This window comes from Lissotriton helveticus, chromosome 7, assembly GCF_964261635.1.
Source record: "Lissotriton helveticus chromosome 7, aLisHel1.1, whole genome shotgun sequence".
NCBI lineage: Eukaryota > Metazoa > Chordata > Amphibia > Caudata > Salamandridae > Lissotriton > Lissotriton helveticus.
In genome coordinates this window covers 1,055,909,468-1,055,935,460 of record NC_136068.1, presented here as the reverse complement: position 1 = coordinate 1,055,935,460, position 25,993 = coordinate 1,055,909,468, and the positions used below count along the sequence as shown (strand labels likewise).

The window sequence follows — 25,993 nt, the reverse complement described above, 5'->3', positions numbered from 1 at the left end:
ACCTGAAATAGGCTTGGGTCTACATTGTAAATGTTTTTTTCTCCCAGAGCCTGGCGTATGTGTAGTAGGGAAATGAGTATGTATTGGGTGGGGCTGCAGGGTTAGGGTGCAGTATGTTTGAGTGAGCGGCAGTTTGGTCAGAAGTTCGTTTTTTGTGTTTTAGATTCTCTTTTAGCCCTCTAAATCTTTGGGCCCCCGGTTTCTGTAAATATAGTTCTTGTTGTTAAAATTCTTTTACTGGACTGGGTGGGTGGTCTGTCCCATGAGCTGCCCCGTGCTACTCTGGAAAATATGCTAATTCCTTATTTGTCCCATTGTCAATGAAGAAGGCAGTGAGGTTTGGAGCAATTGGGAAGACAGGAAACAAATTACAAATGTGAAATCTTACGGAGCAACTTACAAATGCAAAAAATAATTTACCAGGCTGATGGAAATTCCCTACTTTCCGGTGTCTTTTTCCAGTTATCTGCCCTCTACTGGCTGCCTCTCCTAAAGCCTTGTCTTGCGCTGCCACCTTAGTATGTTTTATTTATTGGACCTTGCTGTAGCCTTCCTTGCGTCTCCTCTACCTAGGAGCATGACCTAGGGTACTTTGCAGTATGGGGTTTCCCTCCTCTAGGCCTCATTCCTTGCTGCCAGGAGGAATGTTCAACAGAATTGTGAGTCTTGCACCTTTGGATAGGTTGTTTGGGCTGCTTGGACAGTACAGGGCTGTCTGCCAAGCTGACAACCATTGGTGAGGAGTTTAATGAAGTGCTTGAGACTATTATTTGTTCACCTCTTATGGCCTTGCACTCTCTTCTCTATCCTTCAGAGCTGCCATGGACATTATTGTGGTGTTACTTCTGATGGGCCGCTGTATCCCCCTGGCTCTGATGGGATCGGTGCTGCTGAACCACAGGTTGTGATCAAGGCACTGTTAAAGAATGGAAGGGAGAACTGAATGGGTGTGATACCGGGATGGTTTCATGTAGAAGCAATAATATGTCTGTCTCCTGTCACACTGCTCCCTTCAGAGGATGGGTATTACACAGTACACACCTACGTCACGTCACCATCTGACCTGTGATGCTGTGTCACCTGACCACCATGATGATATTTGCTTGTTGTGTAGAAGACGCAGCGCGAATATGTCACCACCTCCGCGTCTGAGCGCCCCTATTTTCTTTAGGGTGGGGTCTGATCTGCTGCTAATGCTCATGCGCATTGGGAAAGTGCGCGTAACTGAGGCGAGGTAGGCAGCATTCAGAGCGACGCCAGAGAGGAGGACAGCCTGGAAAGAGAGTGGCCCATCCCGTAATTTAATTTCCCCTGTCTGGACTGCCGCCTGCAGGTGAGTGCTTTGCATCGGTGCGCTGGCCAGATCTGATTGATTTATGTGTGGTGGTGGTGCCTGCAGTTACGTTGCAGGCTGTCTCTCCATTACTAAAGACAGCGTGAAGATGTTTGAATAGGCTAGTGCAAACTCATGACATCTATACCAACTCATCCAGGCCTGAACTCATCCTCGCGTGACCTATCTAGTCTTAAGGTTCTGTCAAGGTGAATGCATTTCTTACCTTTGACTGGGCTCAGCACGGCACTGTCTGGACTGGGGGGCCGGGGGCCGCATCACGTCATGTGGAAGGAGGCCTAGATATTGATGCCCTGACTGTCTGGTGTGGTGGGCAACAGGCCTGGTGGGCGAGATTCCTTCCTGCTGGAGGCTGAGGGGGCCTATCCCCAGTTCCAGTTGGCAGCTCTGGTCTTTACGCCACATTTAAGTTTAGCATTTCAAAGTACCCTTTGTTGGGAGTTGCATTCCCTGTCTTTTGTTGTTGCAGGAGCATCATAGATCCACAGGTGTTCTTTTGTTTGGGAGAGAACAGCAGCACCCATGCCTGCTGACTTTCACACCTGTCCGTGCAGAGATTTTTAGGAGCCTCAACCATTATCATGCAAGTTAGGCGATTTAGCAGACTTTAGGGGCACAAAGACACCCTGGAAACATGTTAAAAACAAAAATAGACCTTCTTTGCTTGAGAATAGCCCTTAGGAGGGCCAAGGGTTACCTTGGGAGGGCCTGCTCCACTTGGCGATCCCTCTAGATCCCGGCTTATCATACAAAATTACATTTTATATGGTAAATTGTCCACTGTTCGTAGTCACTGAGGAGATGTGACCTAGTTGGAATTTTTAAGGTGATCTGACAGATATTGGATGCACAATAAAGATTACGGCCGATTTCTCCTCCACTAAGTCTGGTCTCTATAATTTCCAGATTGGCCTCAGTGGGTCCTCAGTGGGGTACCAGTAGGGGCTGAGTAATAGTGGCACACATCTTGGGGTTATAGCTCTGCAGAAATAAACTAAAGACACTCCTCTTTAGGTAACTCCCCCTCCCCTGGCGTTCCACCAAAGGGTGAATTCCAGCTGGGAGGATGCCCCCTTGTCCTGCCTGTGTTAATCCCCTCACCCGTCCACTGTACTCCGACCTTCACCCCCACTTTTCTACAGAGCTCCATTGCTTTGTAGGTAGTTCTAAATAAATACCCACAAAGGAGGTGGGTGTGTATAAGAGCAAAATAATGGCACAGAAGAAAAAGAACGAAAAAAGACATAAGCAGCAACATACAGAAGGGAACAGAGGTGACGTTCGTCAATATGACTGTAAGAGAGGGACAATCAAGTAAAACAAGGCAGAATAAAATGAAAAATCATGGCATGAAGAAACAACAGAAAAATGAATATAATTTGCATGTTCGGGTTTAAAAAGAGATACTTTATGAGGTTAATGTATCTACTTCGGAGATCTCAATTAAAGAAAGTGCAGTTAACCGAGTTCCATTGTTAGAGGTCTGTGTGGTACCTGCAGCTCACTTGTTTCAGGCCGAGTCAATGGGATATCTTGCTAGGTGACCATACTTACTGTCGAGCCCGATATGTAACCTGTCAAGCTTTCTAATCTAAGCAGGGAGGCTCCAGAGGTAAAGGTAACTGTCCTTGCTGCAGAGAAAGTTCTGGGAGTTACTGCAAACATCTGAATGTAACTAGAATGTGACAGATTCCAATCCTACAGAGAGAGATCAGCAGGTTATTGCACTCACTGCAAATATAGATAAGAGGTTCCAATCCTACTGAGAAAGTTCAGTGGGTTATAGCACATATAGTTATTGATATTTTTGTGTAACTCTGAGGTCAGATTTTTCATCTCTAGTGTGATAACTCGATGGCTGATTGCGCCTACTCCAGAGATATGTCTGAGCCTGCAGGTAAGTGGTTCCAATGTAGTAATATAGCCCCCGCCAAGCACTGCGACAGACGGTGTCCTGGGACTGTTCACACGTTACCCACTTACCTTACATAAAGTTGTACAGTGGTTGATCAGTGTGGTGCAATGAGCTCTATGGATGGATTGGGCCCTTCTGTGTGTATATTTATTGATTCACTACAGGGCAGCTGATCACTGAGCTCAAGTGCATACAGTGCAAAACAACACAGCTTCCTAGGGGCAACATTACCCTGAAAGCAGCCAGTTCAGACGGAAGTCTACCTGCATGACAAGAGCCCGGTAGGAGGGAACAGGCCACTCTCCCACACCTGGCATTCCAGTCAATAGTCTAGATTGGTCTTAATGTACTTCTGGTCCTGTCTATTAAGCGGGGGACCTGTATAGGATAATTTAGTTATTTATATTACCTAAAACAATTACAAACGTTGTGGTGGTATATAATCAGAACACTGGGATAAGTCATCTAACCAGCCCAAGGGGACTTTCAAATTGTTGTGTTGAAATGGTGCCGGTGTAGCTTCTGAAATGTTAATTGAAGATTGGTGTAAGATTATTAACAACTATGACATCATACTTTTGCAAGAGACCTGGGTTATGGGTGATATCTTTTATGATGGGTACAAATGTTATAATCTCCATGCCTGTCCAATGCCTTCTGGCCGGGCCAAGGTGGGATTGGCTACATGGCTTAAGTTTAACATTTGTTGTAATATTGTGCAGTTATATCCGGGGGAAGGCGGGGGAAATGCAGGCTTTTGATTTGATTTGAAGTGGGGCCTCAACTTAGGTCTGGTTCTCGTCAGTGCTTAATTTGTAAAACATTAAGTTCCAGGGCTCTGACCAGGAAGCCACTGCTGCTTGCACCACCCAGCGCCCTTGTCATGGCTGTCATAACAAATACTAGCCATCTCTCTAGCGCGAAAATGCAAAAGTTCAGATTATTCGAGGTCCCCAAAGCTAAAGGAATGGTTGGGAAGGCAGGTATTATCAATTTTAATGTATATTGTATTCCTAAATTACCGTTGTTCTGCTCATCTCTAAATTAGATGAGCAGCGCCACCATGTGTTCTAAGTATGGTGTAGACAATTAGATGCTGGTGCAAAGCACCGGAAACCATTTAAGTGCTGGTGCTTAGCACCAGAAAGCCCCGGCTCAAATTAAGCACTGGTTCTAGTACATTTTTATAATAACAATTTTTCATTTAGCTATCTTTTCCCAGCTGTTGTATTTTGTGGATATATTGACAAATAGGAGTTCAAGTTCATGTTTGGGTTTGCCATTCAATATGATTTTGGCTGGCCATTTCAATGCAAAATTGGGGGCTGCTCCGAATCTGTCTGCATCAACTATTTCACCATACTTATTTGATGCCAGATCGGAGATAGATTTGGATTCTAGGGGGATCTTTTACTAAATTTTTTGGCAGTACTTTGTTGTCTCTGATTCACTACTTGTGTCTATTTTTGATGCTCTCTGAAAGAATATCTATGGGTATTTATGACTGGGTGGGTAACCTGATGTTCTTTAAGGTCATCATCTACTATTTACTGTGCTTTGAAAGTTGATACAATTTGAATATGTAATGAAAAATGTGCTGTAAAATTCACCATTTTGGTCTGTCGTTTTGCAAACTTTTCTTGGGGGAGAACCCCCCAAACTCCCCTAGTAGTGGTCAGGCTCGCTCGCTACGCTCGCTCGTTACGCGCCGGACAGGGGCTGATCTAGCAAAATTTGCCAGGGCTGCTATCTGTTCCCAGTCCGGCCCTGCTAGCTATTATCACCTGAATGGGGTGAGTCGGGTACGGTTGGGTCGGGTGGCTGGCAGGAATAGGCAATGTACTGCCGGAATCATCAGGAGTCCTGAGCCCATACTCGTATCCTCTAGGTGTCGCCATGCTGTCCAGTGTGACAGCCACTGAAGTTGTGCTGCGACGAAGTAGGCCTGGAACGATGGGGCACCCAGTCCTCCCAGGTGTATTGGTAATTGTAATGTTGGTAGGGCTACCCTGAGCTGTCCATTCCCCATATAAGGGACAGTAATAGAGAGTCTAGGTCCTTAAAGAAGGACTGAGGGGGGATGATCGGTACGTTTGCGAAATAGTAGAGGAGGCGGGGTACCACCACCATTTTCACCAGAGTCACCCTTCCTATTGGTGCGAAGGGTAGGGTACGCCAGAAATGTATTTGAGAGAGAATTCCTCGCAATGCTCTTTTATAGTTACCTTCCAATAGGTCCTTTGGTGCATGATAAAGTCTAAATCCCAGATACCTTGGGACTTTTCCGTCCCAAGCCAAGTTGACAGGCCCTATGTGGATTTCTTGTTAGGAATATCTGGTCGGAGGGGGTAGATAGTAGAATTTGCCCAATTGACTTTTAGCCCAGCTACTTGCTCAAACTCGTCTAGTGTGGTCCAAAGGGGTGTTAAATCCATTGTGATATCTGGTTTGTATATCAGTAGATCGTCCACATATAGGTATACGCTGTGGGTGATGCCCCCCAATTGGATGCCCTAGTGTTCGCCCTCCCCACGAAGTCTGATCGCTAGGGGTTCCATCACGATGACGAAGAGGAGGGATAAGAGCGGGATCCCTGGCGCGTACCACGGGTGACCTGGAATTGGGCCAAGATTTGACGGCCAATACGGACCCGAGATGTAAGTTCCGTTTTAGCAATCTGGTGTGTGCTGTAATTGTGGTGCCTATGCCTACCCGATGAAGGACTGCGAATGAATACGACCAAGTCAGGGTGTCGAAGGCTTTTTCCAGGACCAAGACGAGACATGCCATGTCAGGGAATCGGTTTTGTGCTCCGTCCTGGACGTGGAAGAGTCTGCATATATAGTCTGGGAGGTGCTCCTCCGGGTTACGAACCCACACTGGTCGGGGTGTATTAGATTAGTTTATCTTCTACTTTGTAATTATAAAATGCATTGTTATAGTTCAAATATCTTGCAGTAAATAATATAGCATTTTTTTAAAACAGAACTTCTTTCTAACTAGCAGAATTTTCATTTACGGTAGCGGACTGTGCCGATAGGTACAAATCTGTATATCATGATATCATTTAGAATGCAGAGTCTAATTATAATGCCTATTTTGAAGTTTGTAAATGTTCTATTCATTTTGATTGTAATCTGTATACTGATTGATTTCCTCTATCTAGATCAATCAGTTGAACACTTTGATTACTTTGCTCGTTGGAAGCTTATCTAAGGGAGATAGACAGAAGATCATGACCATCTGCACCATTGATGTACATGCTCGAGACGTTGTGGCTAAAGCAGTTCTCACAAAGGTACAGTTTGCACTGTTGATTTTTTTTTTTCCACAAGTGTCTTATCAATCACTCACATTCTTCCACACCTGTTGTATTTCACATATCCCTGCTTGTATTTGTTTGCAGGTCGAAAATGCTCAGGCATTCACATGGCAGTCACAACTGAGGCACCGTTGGGATGAAGAAAAAAAGCATTGCTTTGCTAATATCTGCGATGCACAGTTCCAATATTCCTATGAATATCTTGGAAACACTCCACGTTTGGTAATTACACCTCTCACAGACAGGTGAGGTATCCAAGTTATAGAAATGTATTGGAAATGTTTATAGAATATACACTAGCTATCGTATTATTCTGGGAAGACCTGAACCAACCCAGAATGTGCACCGGTGCGATCTGTATTATAGAAGGGACCACACAAGCATCTCCGGCTCCTTTTATAATACTAAAGTGCCCCAAGGTGCAAGAAGCAGATGCAAACGCCCAATGCACTCCTAGGGTACCTATTGTATTGTGGATCCAAATAGCTATTTACTTTTAAAATGCTACATTTTGATGTGCGTTTAGCTAAGCATTATCCATAAAGGGAAATTATAACTTTAAACTAAAAAGAACTTTTTTGCAGACTCAATCCATATTTCATTTTGACTGGCTTGCATAACTCGTGTCTGCGAAAGATTTAGGGCCTGATACATAGTTTGGCGGACAGGGTACTCTACCATAAATGGCAGCTACTCTGAAGGCAGAGACCTCTTACAAGGAGGCAGAAACCGTTCAATATGGTGGGTGGCAGTCCACCTGGGCAGCAGACATTATTACCACTGTTACCTTGGCAGATGGTTGGTCATGTGTCAAATTTTAAACCAGGTCCATCGAGCGCAAACCTGTCTGACTGAATGTGGCAACACTTACATGCCCATGCATCAAAGGAAAAAACGGTCGCAAAAGGGCAGATTCTCAGAATCTGCCCCTTTGCGACCGGTATTTTTGCATTTGGGATGCATCATCCCAAATGCAAAAATCGCAATTTAAGGAATCTCTAAATTGTGATTCCTTAAAATGCAATTGCATTTAAGGAATCCCAAATTGAGATTCCTTAAATGCAATGCATGAAAGTTTAAAAAAATTGCGATTTCCCTAATAGGAGTAGCAAATTACCATAAAGTTGAACTTCATGGTAATTTGCAAAAACTTTGAAAAATGCACTTTTGTGCATTTTTCAAAGTTTCATGTTGCGCACACACATGCCCTTAGGGCATGTGTGTGTGCAACATATGTGCACTGATCAATTTCAGGGGTGCAACAGGGTGTCATTTTGACACCCGTGTACCCTGGAAATTGCATGAGCAATTTGCGAGTACCTACTGGTACTCACATATTGCTCATGTAATCTCCAATTCATGAATGGGACATCATTCCTTAATTGCGACTAGCAATTTGTGAGTAGCAATAAAGGAATGTGTAGGAATCGCTATTTTTATAGTGATTCCTACTTGCATAGGCTTTTGCGATTCCTAAATAGCGATTCCTTAAAAATCGATATTTAGGAATCGCAATTCCTTCTGTTGATGCATGTGGCAGTTAGAGTGGTGTGCTGAGCAAATCAGCTTTAAAATAATTTTCTCTCTATGCAATCATATGTAGATTAAGAATGTTCTTCAATCAATGATTATATTTGATTTCATAAACAATAAAATATCAGCATATGTGCGAGATCCAAGAACTCCTTTATAAATGTTTGTTTATAGAATTCTTCCTACTAAGAAGACATACTTGTGGAGGTAACACTTTCATTTTCTTTTGTTTAGGAATAATCGTGGTACCCAGCATCATTAATGTAAAATATTATGAAGGTATTTTCCCTTTAATGATGTTGGAAACCCCAAAGGCTTACCAGGTTGTTATTTTAAACCATTGGTCAAGACAAGGACACTCCACCTTCGATGTAAAAAAACTACGCCACATGGACTCATCAAGGTCTTCCTTGCTGTCGAGAACATTAAGGATTGGGATGTCTTCTTCTTTCACAACATTGATGTATAGAACAGCAACACCATCACTAGTTTCTGTTGCCTCAACTACATACTTACACTCATCAAAGTTATCACCGCCCCTGTTGACTCAACTACAACCTTACACTCACCAAGGTTAGCTGCACCTCAACAGGTTATGGCTCCTGCTATTGTGATTCCAAGATTCTCTACGTCATCACGCTACCAAACACCGAAAATGAGGAACATTCCACCGGAATATCCTTTAAGGCCTCCTCAAATTATAAATACTTCAATCACTCTGGACCACATCCATTACTATTGCAACAAAAAACACATTTCCTATTGAGGATTCGTTGCAATTACCTTTACAGCCTTCACATTTGTTTCGCCCAAGGATGGTATCAAAACCCACTTCAATGTCTCTTACAAGGGTGGGTGGAGAGTTAACCACTTCTCCATCTAGATATCTATCATCACTAACAAGTACACTTCACATGCCAGAGAGAAGAAAAAGGCACAGGTCTCCCTAAAGGTCTGGACTATGGTAAAAACATACGGATGATTCCCATTCCTTCTCTTAAATACCACCATCCCTAGAATTATCTCCTTTTCGTGTCTCTTCTGCTGACAACACCAATACATTTCATGATGGCTTACGCAGAGGACCAGCATAGCTGAACATACCTCTAGTGGCCCCACAACTGTCTGTATCAATCATTTTATAACCTTCACAGACAAGGTTACTCATCAACCTGGGCCCTTACCTTTGAATACCTCGATCATCTTTAAGAAGTCTGAGTACGTTTGTTGTCTTGGAATCTATATATTCTATATTTGTTACCCCTCAGTAGCACTAGGAACAGCGGTCCAAGTATCCTGTCTCCTCTCTCTTTTCACAGGACCCTACGAGCCCAGCTTTTCTCAAATAAAGTACGAAACGATAATCATCATGACTTTTGTATATAAAAATCTTTCCTGTTTTATGCACGCACCACCCATATAACCTTAAGTCATTGTCTGTTGGTGCCAAAACCCCTCCCCACCCTCACCTTTGTCCTTATGAAGACCCTGCCCACAATGCGTGAAATTGGCTGTTCCATCTAGGGGTCGAAACGTCAACACTTTTATATTTTTATGTCAGACATATGTGACAGAGAATGTTTATCTGTAAATGTGTTATGACTTGACATGTAACACTGTCGGGATAGTTTACATTTATCTTATTGATGTACATATGTATGCACCACTGTGCTTTTTCACAATCCTTCCTATACACCTAACACCTCACTCCTCTGTGCACCTGTTTCAAAAGAATATATCCATTTAGGATTTGTTTTCCATTGTATGTATTGATTTATTCAAATATTATGATTCAATTAAAGCAGACCCATTGTTGGAAGGAATAAATGGTGGTGTTGACGTTGATCAGATGCTATTGAATAATACGCTTGATCGATCTTTTGTTTCATTTGATTTCCACTGGGACATAATCTTTTTGTACCGCTTTACAGACAACAGGAGCTGTAAAGTTAGTGCCAGGCCTTCCGGTAATCTTAAAGGAAAAATTCCTTATGCCTGCTACAATAATGGCTTAAAAACTGGCATAATGAAAAAATATCGTTCACCTCAATAGGTTCTTGAGCTCCTTAATGCTGATTCAAGACCAGGCCTGGTTATTGTGCATCAGAGAAAGCAAGGAGCTGGACGTAACATGCAGAAAGATATGTGGGACAGCTGGTACCCACTACAACTCTCTTGGGAAGATACCAACACAAGACCTTGGATAGTATGCAGTCTTTAATTGAGGAGTTGCCTAAACATTGTCAGCAGGACTTTGTTGAAAAGCCTTTTTTTTAATGATCACCACCAAAGTTTTGGATGGATGCTGCTGATTTTTCTACTCTGAGTTCCCAGAGGGCTGCTAACCAGACCTCAGTACCAGTGCTTTGACCTTTAAAAGTGTAATGTTAAAATGGATATACCAAATTGACTTACCTTAACTTATGTATAAGTCTCTACGGTATGGTACCCAGGGCCTGTAAGTTGAAATGTCCCTCGGGGCCTGCAGCACACACTGTGCCACCCTCGGTACGATAAAGGAAAACATATTGCCCAGCCTACCCCTGCAGACTGGTAGAGCAGTTTAAAACTTCTAACTCGACTTTGCCATTTGACGCAATGTCATAGCCCAAACCTCCCTTTTTAATAAGTATAAGTTACCCCTACAGCAGTCTATCAAGCCCTAAGGTAGGGTGTAACATATTCAAAGTAGAACCTGTGTTTTACATGTTCTAGCAGTAAAAACCCACAATTGTCATTTTTAACTGTGAGAGAGGCTAGTATCCCCATTGGAGAGTACAGGGTTACTTGTTGACAATTCAACTGTGCTAACATGCTAAGTTGGTACTTAAAGGTATCAAACAGTTTGCTAAATTAAAGCTGACTTCATGCCCAAGTCAAATTTAATATTTCTTGTTGTTACATGCAATTTTTAGAAAGTTGCCACTCTGTTGCCCAAGTTTATCAGTGACCATTTGCAGATGCTGGCCACGAGACAACCTTCTGCCAGCCTGGGAAAACGTGTAAACAGCTCCTAGGACAGCTAACAACAGAGGCCTGCTGCTGGAGTATGTTTTACCTCCTCATGGCAGGAAACCACGAGGGGTGTTAGCCCAGAAGGCGAGCTTTAAAGGGGATTCCACCTTTGAAGGGAAAATGGTGAACATACTAGAGAGGCTCTGCTCTTTTGTTCGGGTAGCCAGTTTGATGTCGCAGACAGGGAGGGGAAAACACTGGCCAAATAATTTTTTTCTGGGCGTGTAGCAGCCAAGTGGCCACACCTCTGAGGCCATGCTTCCATGCTGCAGGCTTCAAGATAAGGGTTCAGATTACTTAGTAGTTGGTGGTTAGAGCACTCTGGGATAGCTAGATGCCACACTTTACAGGAAGTTGTCACCAGGAGAGAGCGAACCAAGCTGACCATTGGCTAGTGACCGCAACCTCTGCTAAGGGCACTTTATGGATATAAAAGAGTCCCCCACCCCGCCAACACACCAGAACTCGGATCTCTCCTGGATTTGAAAAGAGGATTAATGAAAGACTACCTTGCTGACCGAGGACCTGGCAAGCAATGTTGCAGTGAAGTTGGACTGCACCTGCTGCTCCTTAGCTGCAAAGAGAGTTCTGCAGCTGCAGTAAGGTTGTGAACAAATCCTCTACCAAGCCAGAAGTAGAGACTTTAATAGTCAGTTGGGTGATTTCCTGTTTGCAGCCCTGGGCCACAAAAGCTGAAGAAGCGTGCTTGGGAGAGTTGGTAGCCAAGATCACCAGATCATCACTCCTCGCCACAGCACAGCCTGGGAGCCTGAACCCTGATGTATAAGCTGGTTTTCTTTATATACTATACCAAAAAGAGATATAGTGTGCACAGAGTCCAGTGATTCCCCAAAGGTATGGCAGAGGTTTAAGTAGACAGTACCTTACTCTCAATTAAGTGGTAGCTGGGCAGAGCAGTTAGGCTTATCAGAGGATAGTGTGACTGCATTTTTTGTACACACTCATACAAGACAGGTGCACATACTCTATGACTAACTCCAGACCAATGTTTTGCAAAAATATTACTTTAGTTACTTTTACTTTAGGAACCAAGTTGAATCAGTTACAGGCAAGTACAACTTTCAAAAAGGCAGTAGAAATGCTTTTATGGTCTTGGACATACTTTGGTATTGTCCATCTGAAACAGTAATATTTAGTACTTGAAAAAGGTAGACCGTTGTAGGTAATAGATAGAATGCAATGCAATCTTAAGGAAGGAAAACAGGGTTATGCATCAGCAGGTAAGTACACAACTTACTTTTCCAATCCGGGGGGTTCCGCCGATGTTGGGCTGTCTTGGAGAGGCTTCCATCCAACTGTGGTGTTTTCTTCTGGCAGGGCAGAGTTGCAACAACCCAAGTGCTGGTCGTCTACTGCTGCAGTCTTGGTCTTTTTGCAATAGTAAGTCACATTGACACAAGTGTCCGTCCTCAACTACTGTGGTTCTTGTAACGGTGGATGGCGGGGACTAAAGCCTCCAGCCAAAAGGGAGTTTTTTGGAGATTGGGTGAAGACTGAAAGGTCTCTGGTGTTTCTTGGAGGCCTTGCAGGGTTTCTGGAAGGACTGTAGGTCCAGTTGTCGAACCAGCTACAGAGTTCTTGCTGAGTTCTATCAGCAGCGGCTCAGTTCCTGGTCCGGCAGATGTTGTCTTCAGTCTTCCTCTTTGGTCCATCGAATCGGAGGAACAAGGTTCAGAGGTGCCCTTAAATACTAAATTTAAGGGTGTTACTGAGGTTGGGGACAGTAGCCAATGGCTACTGTCCCATAGGGTGACTACAACCTTTGGGTGTCCCCTCCCTTTGGGGTGAGGGGCACATCCCGTCCTTATTTCGCCTAATTCATCAATTCAAGATGGAGCATTTCTAAGAGGGGGGTTCACCTCAGCTCCTGGCGACCTTAGGGGTGTGCGAGGCTGAGGTGGACACTCCTACCCTGCCTAGTCATTTCCCCACCTGTCCTGCCACCAAAGTGGGGCCTGAGCAGGGGGGGCGGGCATCTCCACTAGTTTGATTTGCCTAAATCTGCACATCACAAGGTGAGAACCTTTGAGGTTCACCGCTGTAGGAGAGTAGGGTCTGCTATCCTATGGTCACCCCAAATTTTTGCTTTTTGCTTCACTGGTTTTCGACTACTGAGGCTGTGGGCCTGCTGATCAGACCCCCAGCCTGCTGTTCTCTCACTAAATTAATGATACATGTGCTATAGGCACATACCACAATTGGAAATGGACTCCTTGTCAGCCCCTGTATAATGCACTATAGGTGCCCAGGGCATAGGGGCCACCAAGGCCTACCAGGGACTGCAGCATATCTTTTGCCACCCCTGGCTGGTTCTTAAATTGACACAACTGGCTGATCACTCAGCTGGGGTAAGGTGGTGTAATCACCCCTTACTTAGATATAGTATACCTATATCTAAACCTATATCTGGACACATATAAACCTGTGAGCCACTCCTATGGAAGGCCTCATCAATCCTGGAGGCAGAGTGCGTGGTTTAATGTGAGATGGAGCTCTAGCATGAGCTGAGCCTGTCTGCAGCTGTCGGGAACAACTCCCTAAGCTGTTTCAGGATAATGCCATACCATATACTCTTAAGTGCCTTATAATCCTCGCGGTTATATAGCAACTTTGGTTTGGCTTTATCAAAACATGTCGTGTAAGGTGTCATACGATTTGGAATACTATCCCCTCGCCAGTTCTGGCGACGGGGATAGCATTCCACCCCTCTAGAGGGGTAGGACATGTTGCTTTACTTAAATGCGGTTAATTTCTACAAAGACCTTAGATCCACAAAATGGATGCCTCTGCCACAGACAAGAGTCTGGACCCCTGCAGCTGACCGAAACTCAGCCAAATGGGGCCTGGACAAAGGGTTTCCTGTCACAGGAGGGTGTCACCGCCCTCCAGACAGGAGATAGTGGATTGTAGCAGGGAGGTTTGAAAGAAACCAGACACTGCTTGGGGCGCACAAGGCTGCCCCTTGCATAATCCGGCCAAACCGGTTCTGGGGCACTCCAGCCCTCGTGCCAGGGCGGCCTGGATCAAAGGAAGGGGGTGTATCCAACCACTTCCTGGGTCCCACCCATAGGGGGGGACCTAGCAGGTAATCACGCCCCCCAGATTCGAATAAGAGTGGGAGCAGTGCCAATGCACTTCAGATTTCCTGGAAGAAACATAAGAAACGAAATTCTGGACCCTTCGACATCCTACTCAACGTGGAAGCCCGAAGAATCTCCCTTGTGGTCAAGGAGTGACCACCCTGCACCAGCAGGCACCATCCAGCCCTCGACGTCTACTTTGTTGCAGTTCCCGCCGGAACTCGAGCGACAGAGATCAACGAGATCAAGCTTGCCTGCCTTCCAACAGCCCGATCCACAGTCCCTGCAGAGCTGAGACCCGTGGAGGCGACCGGAAGCGTGGGGCACGCCATCTTGAATTGACCACGAGACGCTGACCGTGCATCCCACGAGTGACCCTCGAAGCTGTGCACCGGGGTTTGAGAAGCCCCAACCCTGAGCCACTCTTGCACCGAAGCTCACCCCTCTACACTCATCGAGTGCTGCGTGGGGCCCTTCTGCTACTTTTGGCTCAACGCGTTGACCCGGTCACTTGCCAGCCGGCTAGTGGCCCCTGTGCCGACGAAAACTTGAAACCGACTTGTGAATCTGGTTGCTCCAGATCTGCACCAGCTCCCCTGAAAAGGAGCCCCCACTCTGACCTTCCTGGTTCGAGTGAGAAGCAATCTCTCGGTTCCGCGTGGATTGCTTTTGCCAAGTGTTGTTTGCTCCAATCTTGAAGCCGACAGCGCCGACGGTGAGAGCCTGCGTGGGACAGATCGTGACCTGCTCCTGGACGTCGTAGATGCCCCAGAGCCCACGTGACAGCGGAGAGAAGCACCGCGACAGCGACCTGATTGCGCCCGACATTGCCTGGTTCCGTCCTGGTTCCACCCTGGTCACTGCTGAGTGACCCAGACTCTGTCCCCTCTGCTTTCAGGTACTTTTCGACTCGAGTCCACCCTTGGACTCCACCGGACACTTCTCTTTCACCCCGCCTGCAGCCCTTTCAGCTCCAAGCACCAAGAGCCTGCGTGACGAAACCCGACTCAACTTCGACCCTGTGCACCCGCTTCCTGTGGGTGAGGTAACTTTGCTCCGCCGGTGTTCCCACACTGGTGCACACCTCTAGGGTCTGTGTCTTAAGTTTTGTTCCTCTAGGTTCAGCGGAAGTGTCCTTAAACTTTAACTTTGTCATTTTTACGCACCATTGGTTAACATTGGTGCATGCGTGCGCTTTCCGCACTGCTCCCGAATCCCGTGGGCCTCTCCCGACTTCAGCACTGCTTGTCCTGACTGCTCCCAGCGATTCCCTAGGCCCTAGGCCTAACCACTGTTCGATTGGTATCACTTATAGCACTTGTTTAGTATATGGTTTGAGTGGCCACCCGCCCTCATCCATAATTGTGCAACTTTGTATGTTTAAACTGTGCTTTTGATTTAACGCTTGTGCCCCTTTATTCATAAAGAATACTGGGGATTGTTTTTAGTAATAAATACATATATTTTTATAATATATACTTGTGTGGTGTCCTTTCATTTGATATTACAGGATTGTATGTGGTAAAACAGCTCGCTTAACACGACCTCTTAAGTTAAGCCTTTAGGCTGCTTAGTCCATGCTACCCCTAGGATAGCTTGTCTAACAAGGTTGACTTACAACCTGACACCATAAGGGATTGTTTGGTCTGATAATAGGTGGTTCCAGAATTGGAAACATCACCTATCAGGCCAACTTCTCACATTGGTGAGCAGCGGTGCGGATTTGAGCTTGCTGTTGTTTTACCATTGCAATCTTTGTATCAAATTGAAAGATCACATCAAGTACCTCTAGGTACATATAAATCAAAAGCTTAGCATATTAAGTTCTACTGAACTTAGTAGTTGTAGATTAAAGGGATTAGCACACCCTGACTACAACTCACTAGCAAGGTACAGTAGTAAAACACTTAGTGTAGGTAAGTGCACCACTTACACCTCACTAGTAGTCATGTCTGACACAGGAAAAGCCTCAGGGTCTACTCCTGACCTTACCCAGGCAACCTCCAGCTATGACAAGCTAACCCGAAAGGACTTGATTGCCTTGTGTGTATCAAGAGGGTTAAAAAGGGGCAGAAGTCCCACCTGTCCTATCCTGATAGCCATTCTAGAGCAGGATGACTTAGAGAGGGCGAATGGTATTCCCCTACAGTCAGGAGAAGGAGAGAAACCCCCTGTAACTGATCCCCCTCAGGAGGAAGGAGAAGAGGAAGAAGAAGAGGAGGAGGAGGACTCAGAAGTAGAGGACCCAGAAGATCAGGATCAGAGGGGTAGCCAGGTCCAAGTTGCCAGGCTTAACCAGGCCAACTTAGACCTACTGGGGAATGGAGAGGGCCAGCACCTCCCCAGATCCCACCATGTCATTCTCCCAGGCAACAGAAGAGTGAGATCTCCCTCAGGGGACTCTCATATTTCTAGTGCCTCAAGGGAATCACAGAGAGGCATGACTGCTTCTCAAAAGCTAGAGCATAGGGCCAGAATGAGGGCTGTCAAACTCCAGATAGAGAGGGAGGAGGTAGCCTTGGCTCAAGCTAGACTTGCCTTGGCAAGAGAGCAGAAATTAAGTGGCTTAGATGCCACTGGTAGCAGCAATTTTCCAAGAGAAAAAGACAGGGGCTATGATAATAGAAACCTGACAAAAATTGTGCCCCCCTACAAAGAAGGGGATGACATCCACAAATGGATGACTGCTCTGGAGAGAGCCTGCATGGTACAGCAGGTTCCTCAGGATCAGTGGGCTGCAATTTTATGGTACTCCTTTTCTGAGAAAGGGAGGGACAGGCTCCTCACAGTTAGACCTGAGGATGCCAAAAACTACTCTGTTTTGAAGAGTGCTCTTATTGAAGGGTTTGGCCTAACCACTGAGCAATACAGGTTGTTGTTCAGAGACACCCAAAAAGCACAGACTCAAGACTGGACTGATTTAGTTGAGTGTGCCACTAAGGCTTTGGAGGGTTGGTTGCAGGGAAGTAAAGTTTCAGACTATACAGGATTGTACAATCTTATAATGAGAGAGCAGATCCTTAATAACTGTACAAACCAGCTGTTGCATCAATACCTTATTGACTCTGATCTGACCTCTCCCCAAGAATTGGGAAAGAAGGCAGACAAATGGGTCAGAACAAGGATTAAGCAGAAACCCCAGAACCAAGGTGGTGACCAGAAGAAAACAGACCAGAAGGGTGGAAATCAGAAAGATAAAGAAAAAGACCAGAAGTCTTCAGGCCCCCAAACTAATAGTAAGGAGGGTGGTTCCCAACCTGGAAACAAGAAAAAGAAGAATAAAGGTCCAAAGACACCTTGGTGTAATACCTGCAAATCAGTTTCACACTGGGGCAGTGAATGCACTAAGGCAAATCCAGTCTCCACCACTCCAGCTCCTAAAGCAACTGCAACCCCTAGTACAGTAAGCAGTGGTGGAACACAGTCCAAGGGTGTAGCTGGGTTGACCCTGGGTATTGAAGTAGGATCTGGCCTAGTCAGAACCCCCACACAGGCAGTTCTCCTATATGATGTGGACATTGATTTGCCCACTGCAGTGAGTCCCAGTAACCTGGGCAAATATAGGCAGACACCTTTAATTAATGAGAAAATGGCTCAGGCCTACAGGGACACATGTGCCAGTGTCACCATGGTGACACCTGACTTTGTGGACCCTGGACAGATTGTACTAGGTGAGAGTTACCTAGTGACCAATGCAAGCAACTCCACTACTTCCCATAGTGTGGCAGTTGTGAACTTCTCCTGGGGAGGGGTAGATGGCCTAAAGAAAGTTGTTGTGAGTGCAGACCTTCCAGTAGACTGTCTGTTAGGCAATGACCTTGAAAGCTCAGCTTGGTCAGAAGTGGAGTACAGGACTCATGCTAAAATGCTAGGGATTTCAGAGCACGTCCTTGCAGTGACAAGGTCTCAGGCTAAGAAGTGCCTTCCTGAACCAGTGGTGGATCTTGGAACAATAGACCAACCACAACCCAAGAGAAGGAGCAAGAGAGGAAAGGCTGAGCCTTCCACCTTGCCCCAGGTTGAGGATCAAGTTTCAGAGGAAACTGATTCTGCAGTCCAAGAGGAGACTGTCTCTGAGGAACTTGAACCTGACCAGGTTGAGTTTCTGGGGACAGGGAGACCCTCAAGGGCAGACCTGAGGCAGGCTCAATTAGATTGCCCTTCACTTGAACCCCTCAGACAGCAGGCTGCTGCTGAGGCTGCTGGGGATGCCCAAGGTACCCATACTGTGTATTGGGATGATGGACTCCTTTACTCAGAGGCTAGAGACCCCAAGCCTGGCATGACCAGGAGGTTGGTTATACCTCTGAAGTTTAGGGGGTTCCTCCTTACCTTGGCCCATGATATTCCCCTTGCAGGACACTTAGGCCAGAACAAGACGTGGGACAGGCTTGTTTCACACTTTCACTGGCCTCATATGTCAGAAAATGTCAAGGAGTTTTGTCGCTCCTGTGTCACTTGCCAAGCCACTGGTAAGTCAGGTGGCACAACAAAGGCCCCCCTAATACCACTACCTGTGGTGGGGGTTCCCTTTGAAAGAGTTGGAATTGATATTGTGGGTCCAATGGACCCCCAAACAGCATCTGGGAACAGATTTATACTGGTGGTAGTGGATCATGCCACCAGGTATCCAGAGGCTATTCCCCTGAGGACCACCACAGCACCTGTGGTGGCAAAAGCCCTCATTGCAGTTTTCTCAAGAGTGGGCTTCCCAAAGGAGGTGTTATCAGATAGGGGCACAAATGTTATGTCCAGCTATCTGAAAGCAATGTGGAAGGAGTGTGGAGTAAACTACAAGTTTACCACCCCCTACCATCCACAATGCAATGGGCTTGTGGAGAGATTTAACAAGACCCTTAAAGGCATGATAAAAGGATTACCAGAGAAGCTCAGGCGGAAATGGGACATTCTTTTACCTTGCCTGCTCTTTGCTTACAGAGAGGTCCCACAGAAGGGGGTTGGCTACAGCCCTTTTGAACTTTTGTTTGGCCACCCTGTAAGGGGTCCATTGTGTTTGGTGAAGGAAGGATGGGAGTTACCTCTCAAAAAGCCCAAACTAGACATAGTGGACTATGTACTTGGTCTCCGCTCCAGGATGGCTGAATACATGGAGAGAGCATCCAAAAACCTGGAGGCCAGCCAAGAATTGCAAAAAGCTTGGCATGACCAAAAGGCTGTACTGGTAGAGTTCCAACCAGGACAGAAGGTGTGGGTACTGGAGCCAGTGGCCCCAGCAGCACTCCAGGACAAATGGAGTGGACCCTATCCTATCATTGAGAAGAAGGGGGAAGTCACCTATTTGGTTGACTTTGGAACACCCAGGAGCCCTCACAGGGTATTCCATGTGAATCGTTTGAAAGCATTTGTGGACAGGGAGGACATGAGCTTGCTCATGGCCACAGATGGGGATCAGGAGGAAGAGAGTGACCCTCTCCCAGACCTGCTTTCTCAGAACCCTGATGATGGTTCAGTTGATGGAGTAGCCTTGGCAGGCAGCCTCACTGACCAGCAACAGATGGACTGCAGACAAGTTTTGCAGGCCCACAGGCATTTGTTTTCACTCACACCCAGCCAGACTGACTGGTGTACCCATGTGGTGGACACTGGTGACAGTCTGCCTGTGAAGAATAAGATCTACAGGCAACCTGACCATGTCAGGGATTGCATCAAGGCTGAGGTGCAAAAGATGTTAGAGCTTGGAGTGATTGAGCAATCAGAGAGCCCATGGGCCAGCCCAGTAGTCCTTGTGCCAAAACCTCATACCCAAGATGGAAAGAGAGAAATGAGATTTTGCGTGGACTACAGGGGTCTCAATGCTGTCACTAGGACAGATGCTCACCCCATTCCAAGAGCAGATGAGCTCATTGACAGATTGGCTTCTGCCAAGTTTCTGAGCACATTTGATCTGACAGCTGGCTACTGGCAAATCAGATTAGCTGAGGAGTCAAAAGCCAAAACAGCATTCTCTACCCCTAGTGGACATTATCAGTTTGTGGTAATGCCCTTTGGTTTGAAGAATGCACCTGCCACTTTCCAAAGGTTGGTGAACCAAGTCCTTACTGGGTTGGATGACTTTTGTGCAGCATATCTAGATGATATTGCTGTCTTTAGCTCCACCTGGGAGGATCACCTGATCCACCTGAAGAAAGTTTTGGAGGCCCTGCAAAAGGCAGGCCTAACTATCAAGGCCACTAAGTGCCAGATAGGGCAGAGTAAGGTTGTATACCTGGGCCACCTAGTAGGTGGAGGTCAGGTTCAGCCACTGGAGAGCAAAATCCAGGCCATACAGGACTGGGATCCTCCAGTTACCCAGACACAAGTCAGAGCCTTCTTGGGCCTGACTGGGTATTACAGAAAGTTTGTGAAAAACTATGGGTCTATAGTGACACCATTAAATGACTTGACATCCAAGAAGATGCCAAAAAAGGTTCAGTGGACAGTTAGCTGTCAAAAGGCATTTGATGACCTGAAGAAGGCCATGTGCTCTGCACCTATCCTGAAGAGTCCTGACTACTCCAAACAGTTCATTGTACAGACAGATGCTTCTGAGTTGGGGGTGGGAGCTGTGCTCTCACAACTTAATCAAGATGGTCAAGACCAGCCCATTGCTTTCATTAGCAGAAGGCTGACCCCTAGAGAGAAACGTTGGTCAGCCATTGAGAGGGAGGCCTTTGCTGTGGTTTGGGCCCTGAAGAAGTTGAGGTCCTACTTGTTTGGAACTCACTTCCTAGTTCAGACAGACCATAAGCCCCTCTTGTGGCTCAATCAGATGAAGGGTGAAAATCCCAAACTGCTCAGGTGGTCCATTTCCCTACAGGGGATGGACTTTACAGTGGAGCACCGCCCAGGGACTGACCATGGTAATGCAGATGGTCTCTCCAGGTACTTCCACTTAGAACATGAAGACTTATCTGGTCAAGGTTAGTTTAATGTCCCTGCGTTTGGGGGGGGGGGTTGTGTAGGAGAGTAGGGTCTGCTATCCTATGGTCACCCCAAATTTTAGCTTTTTGCTTCACTGGTTTTCGACTACTGAGGCTGTGGGCCTGCTGATCAGACCCCCAGCCTGCTGTTCTCTCACTAAATTAATGATACATGTGCTATAGGCACATACCACAATTGGAAATGGACTCCTTGTCAGCCCCTGTATAATGCACTATAGGTGCCCAGGGCATAGGGGCCACCAAGGCCTACCAGGGACTGCAGCATATCTTTTGCCACCCCTGGCTGGTTCTTAAATTGACACAACTGGCTGATCACTCAGCTGGGGTAAGGTGGTGTAATCACCCCTTACTTAGATATAGTATACCTATATCTAAACCTATATCTGGACACATATAAACCTGTGAGCCACTCCTATGGAAGGCCTCATCAATCCTGGAGGCAGAGTGCGTGGTTTAATGTGAGATGGAGCTCTAGCATGAGCTGAGCCTGTCTGCAGCTGTCGGGAACAACTCCCTAAGCTGTTTCAGGATAATGCCATACCATATACTCTTAAGTGCCTTATAATCCTCGCGGTTATATAGCAACTTTGGTTTGGCTTTATCAAAACATGTCGTGTAAGGTGTCATACGATTTGGAATACTATCCCCTCGCCAGTTCTGGCGACGGGGATAGCATTCCACCCCTCTAGAGGGGTAGGACATGTTGCTTTACTTAAATGCGGTTAATTTCTACAAAGACCTTAGATCCACAAAATGGATGCCTCTGCCACAGACAAGAGTCTGGACCCCTGCAGCTGACCGAAACTCAGCCAAATGGGGCCTGGACAAAGGGTTTCCTGTCACAGGAGGGTGTCACCGCCCTCCAGACAGGAGATAGTGGATTGTAGCAGGGAGGTTTGAAAGAAACCAGACACTGCTTGGGGCGCACAAGGCTGCCCCTTGCATAATCCGGCCAAACCGGTTCTGGGGCACTCCAGCCCTCGTGCCAGGGCGGCCTGGATCAAAGGAAGGGGGTGTATCCACCCACTTCCTGGGTCCCACCCATAGGGGGGGACCTAGCAGGTAATCACGCCCCCCAGATTCGAATAAGAGTGGGAGCAGTGCCAATGCACTTCAGATTTCCTGGAAGAAACATAAGAAACGAAATTCTGGACCCTTCAACATCCTACTCAACGTGGAAGCCCGAAGAATCTCCCTTGTGGTCAAGGAGTGACCACCCTGCACCAGCAGGCACCATTCAGCCCTCGACGTCTACTTTGTTGCAGTTCCCGCCGGAACTCGAGCGACAGAGATCGACGAGATCAAGCTTGCCTGCCTTCCAACAGCCCGATCCACAGTCCCTGCAGAGCTGAGACCCGTGGAGGCGACCGGAAGCGTGGGGCACGCCATCTTGAATTGACCACGAGACGCTGACCGTGCAGCCCACGAGTGACCCTCGAAGCTGTGCACCGGGGTTTGAGAAGCCCCAACCCTGAGCCACTCTTGCACCGAAGCTCACCCCTCTACACTCATCGAGTGCTGCGTGGGGCCCTTCTGCTACTTTTGGCTCAACGTGTTGACCCGGTCACTTGCCAGCCGGCTAGTGGCCCCTGTGCCGACGAAAACTTGAAACCGACTTGTGAATCTGGTTGCTCCAGATCTGCACCAGCTCCCCTGAAAAGGAGCCCCCACTCTGACCTTCCTGGTTTGAGTGAGAAGCAATCTCTCGGTTCCGCGTGGATTGCTTTTGCCAAGTGTTGTTTGCTCCAATCTTGAAGCCGACAGCGCCGACGGTGAGAGCCTGCGTGGGACAGATCATGACCTGCTCCTGGACGTCGTAGATGCCCCAGAGCCCACGTGACAGCGGAGAGAAGCACCACGACAGCGACCTGATTGCGCCCGACATTGCCTGGTTCCGTCCTGGTTCCACCCTGGTCACTGCTGAGTGACCCAGACTCTGTCCCCTCTGCTTTCAGGTACTTTTCGACTCGAGTCCACCCTTGGACTCCACCGGACACTTCTCTTTCACCCCGCCTGCAGCCCTTTCAGCTCCAAGCACCAAGAGCCTGCGTGACGAAACCCGACTCAACTTCGACCCTGTGCACCCGCTTCCTGTGGGTGAGGTAACTTTGCTCCGCCGGTGTTCCCACACTGGTGCACACCTCTAAGGTCTGTGTCTTAAGTTTTGTTCCTCTAGGTTCAGCGGAAGTGTCCTTAAACGTTAACTTTGTCATTTTTACGCACCATTGGTTAACATTGGTGCATGCGTGCGCTTTCCGCACTGCTCCCGAATCCCGTGGGCCTCTCCCGACTTCAGCACTGCTTGTCCTGACTGCTCCCAGCGATTCCCTAGGCCCTAGGCCTAACCACTGTTCGATTGGTATCACTTATAGCACTTGTTTAGTATATGGTTTGAGTGGCCACCCGCCCTCATCCATAATTGTGCAACTTTGTATGTTTAAACTGTGCTTTTGATTTAACGCTTGTGCCCCTTTATTCATAAAGAATACTGGGGATTGTTTTTAGTAATAAATACATATATTTTTATAATATATACTTGTGTGGTGTCCTTTCATTTGATATTACAGGATTGTATGTGGTAAAACAGCTTGCTTAACACGACCTCTTAAGTTAAGCCTTTAGGCTGCTTAGTCCATGCTACCCCTAGGATAGCTTGTCTAACAAGGTTGACTTACAACCTGACACCATAAGGGATTGTTTGGTCTGATAATAGGTGGTTCCAGAATTGGAAACATCACCTATCAGGCCAACTTCTCACAACCGCCAAGTGTTGGTGTTCCTTCCAGTGGGAGGTGTGAAGAACCTCCACCCAGAGCAGGCTTTGCTTCTGATCTCCAACAGCGCAAAAGTTTGCACCCCATGGGGTCAGAAACCTGTGTGGTGGTGGTTGATTGGCGAGGACCAGTCAGCCAATACAGTAGAAGTTGGCCGTTTTTAAAGAGGTCATCTCTAAGATGCCCTCTAGGTGCATTTTATAATAAATCCCATACTGACATCAGGGTAGGTTTTTTATGCTGAGAAGTTTGGCACCAAACTTGAATGCTTCGATAGTCAGGTCTGCAGACAGCAGGGCCTGTAAAACCTTTCCCAAGTGGACCAGGTGATCCTGCCAGGAGGAGCTGAAGACAGCAATATCATCAAGATGTGCTGCACTAAAGGCCTCCAACCCAGCAAGGGCTTGATTCACCAACCTTTGGAAGGTGGCAGGGGCTTTCTTTAGACCAAAGGGAATTACAGTAAACTGATAATGCCCATCAGGTGTGGAGAATGCTATTTTCTCTTTGGCTCCTGGGGCCAGGCCAATCTGCCAGTACCCTGCAGTTAAATCAAAGGTGCTGAGAAATTTGGCTGCCCCTAATCTGTCTATCAGCTCATTAGCCCTTGGTATGGGACAAGCATCTGGCTTAGTGACAACATTGAGACCTCTATAACCTACACTGAACCTCCTCCCTCTGTTTCCACCCTGGGGGTGAGGTTTGGGGATTAAGACCACTGGGCTGGTCCAGGGACTTTTAAAGGCGTCAATAACCCCTAACTCCAGTATCTTGCTTACTCAGCTTTGATGCTCTCCTTAACTTGGTCAAACTGCCAATAGAGATTTGTTTTGACAGGCAGTCTGTCTCAGTTGTAAACTTCTTGGGTACACCAGTGTGTCTGTCCAAGGGCTAAGGAGAAGAGCTCAACATACTGCTGCAAAACATGACTACAATTAGTCTGTTGAGCGGTGAGGGTTTCTGAGTAGATAACTCCATCAACTGACTCATCTTTTGGACTGTAAGAGAGGCAGCCATGGAGAGGTTCACTCTCTTTCTCCTGATCCTAATCAGTGACCAACAGCATGTACACGTCCGCTCTAAGACAGAAAAGTGTCAGGTGGTTCACGTGGCTCACCCTCTTGGGGCGCCTGCTATTGTCCCGGTCTACCTTGTAGGTGACCTCACTTTTCTTCTCAAGGATAGGGTAAGGGCCACTCTCTCTGCCCTGGAGAGCCCATGGGGCCACTGGCTCCAAAACCCACACTTTTTGCCCTGATTGGAAATACACCAGTATAGCCTTTTGGTCATACCACAGCTTCTGGAGCTGTTGGCATGCTACAAGGTTTTTGGATGCCTTTTCCGTGTGCTGTGCTACCCGGAAACGAGACCACCACATCTTGTTTAGGTTCATGGAGAGGCCTCTCCCAACCTTCTTTTACAAAAGCAGGTGGTCCCATCATAGGATGGCCAAACAGAAGTTCCAAGTGGGAAAACCCTACTACCTTTTGGGGCACTTCTCTGAAATCGAAAAGCTGGCATGGCAAGAGGACATCTCATCTCCTTTTGAGTTTTTCAAGGAGTCACATGATCATGCCTTCAATGTCTTGTTAAATCTTTTAACAAGGCCATTGGTTTATGGGTGATAAGGTGTAGTAAATTTGTAGTTCACTTCACACTTCATTCCACATGTGTTTTAGGTATGCAGACATGAAGTTGGAACCTCTGTCTGACACAACCTCCTTAAGGACCTCTACCCTGGTAAAGACACTAATGAGGGCTTTGGCTACTGCAGCAGCACCAGATTCCCATTTCTGCCATCATTCACCGCCACGTCCTGTACCGCTGGAGCCGTTCCAGTTCACTTTACTCCGGCATCTGGGTGCCCAGCGGTTGCAGCGAGCCCTACTACACTCAGCAAAGTACCGCAGGAGCGGTTCCTTTCCTTTCCTTGCCATCTCGGTGCCCGGCGGCTGCCGCAAGCACAGCAACACTCACAATCAAACCGCAGGAGCGGTTCCTTTCTTTTCCTGCCCTTCTCGGAGCACGGCTGCTGCGG

General features: G+C 46.9%; 1 protein-coding gene across 4 annotated transcripts in view; it reads left to right on the top strand.

Moving 5' to 3' along the window:
• The window catches only part of DNAH17 (dynein axonemal heavy chain 17), a 12,633,448-nt gene that overhangs the window by 4,951,972 nt on the left and 7,655,483 nt on the right, over positions 1 to 25,993 (top strand). For all 4 annotated transcript variants that reach the window (XM_078653923.1, XM_078653924.1, XM_078653922.1 and 1 more), the window contains 2 exons: positions 6,436 to 6,567; positions 6,676 to 6,836. In XM_078653923.1, the coding sequence (XP_078510049.1) occupies positions 6,436 to 6,567; positions 6,676 to 6,836 (293 nt within the window). The remainder of the gene's footprint in view (positions 1 to 6,435; positions 6,568 to 6,675; positions 6,837 to 25,993) is intronic.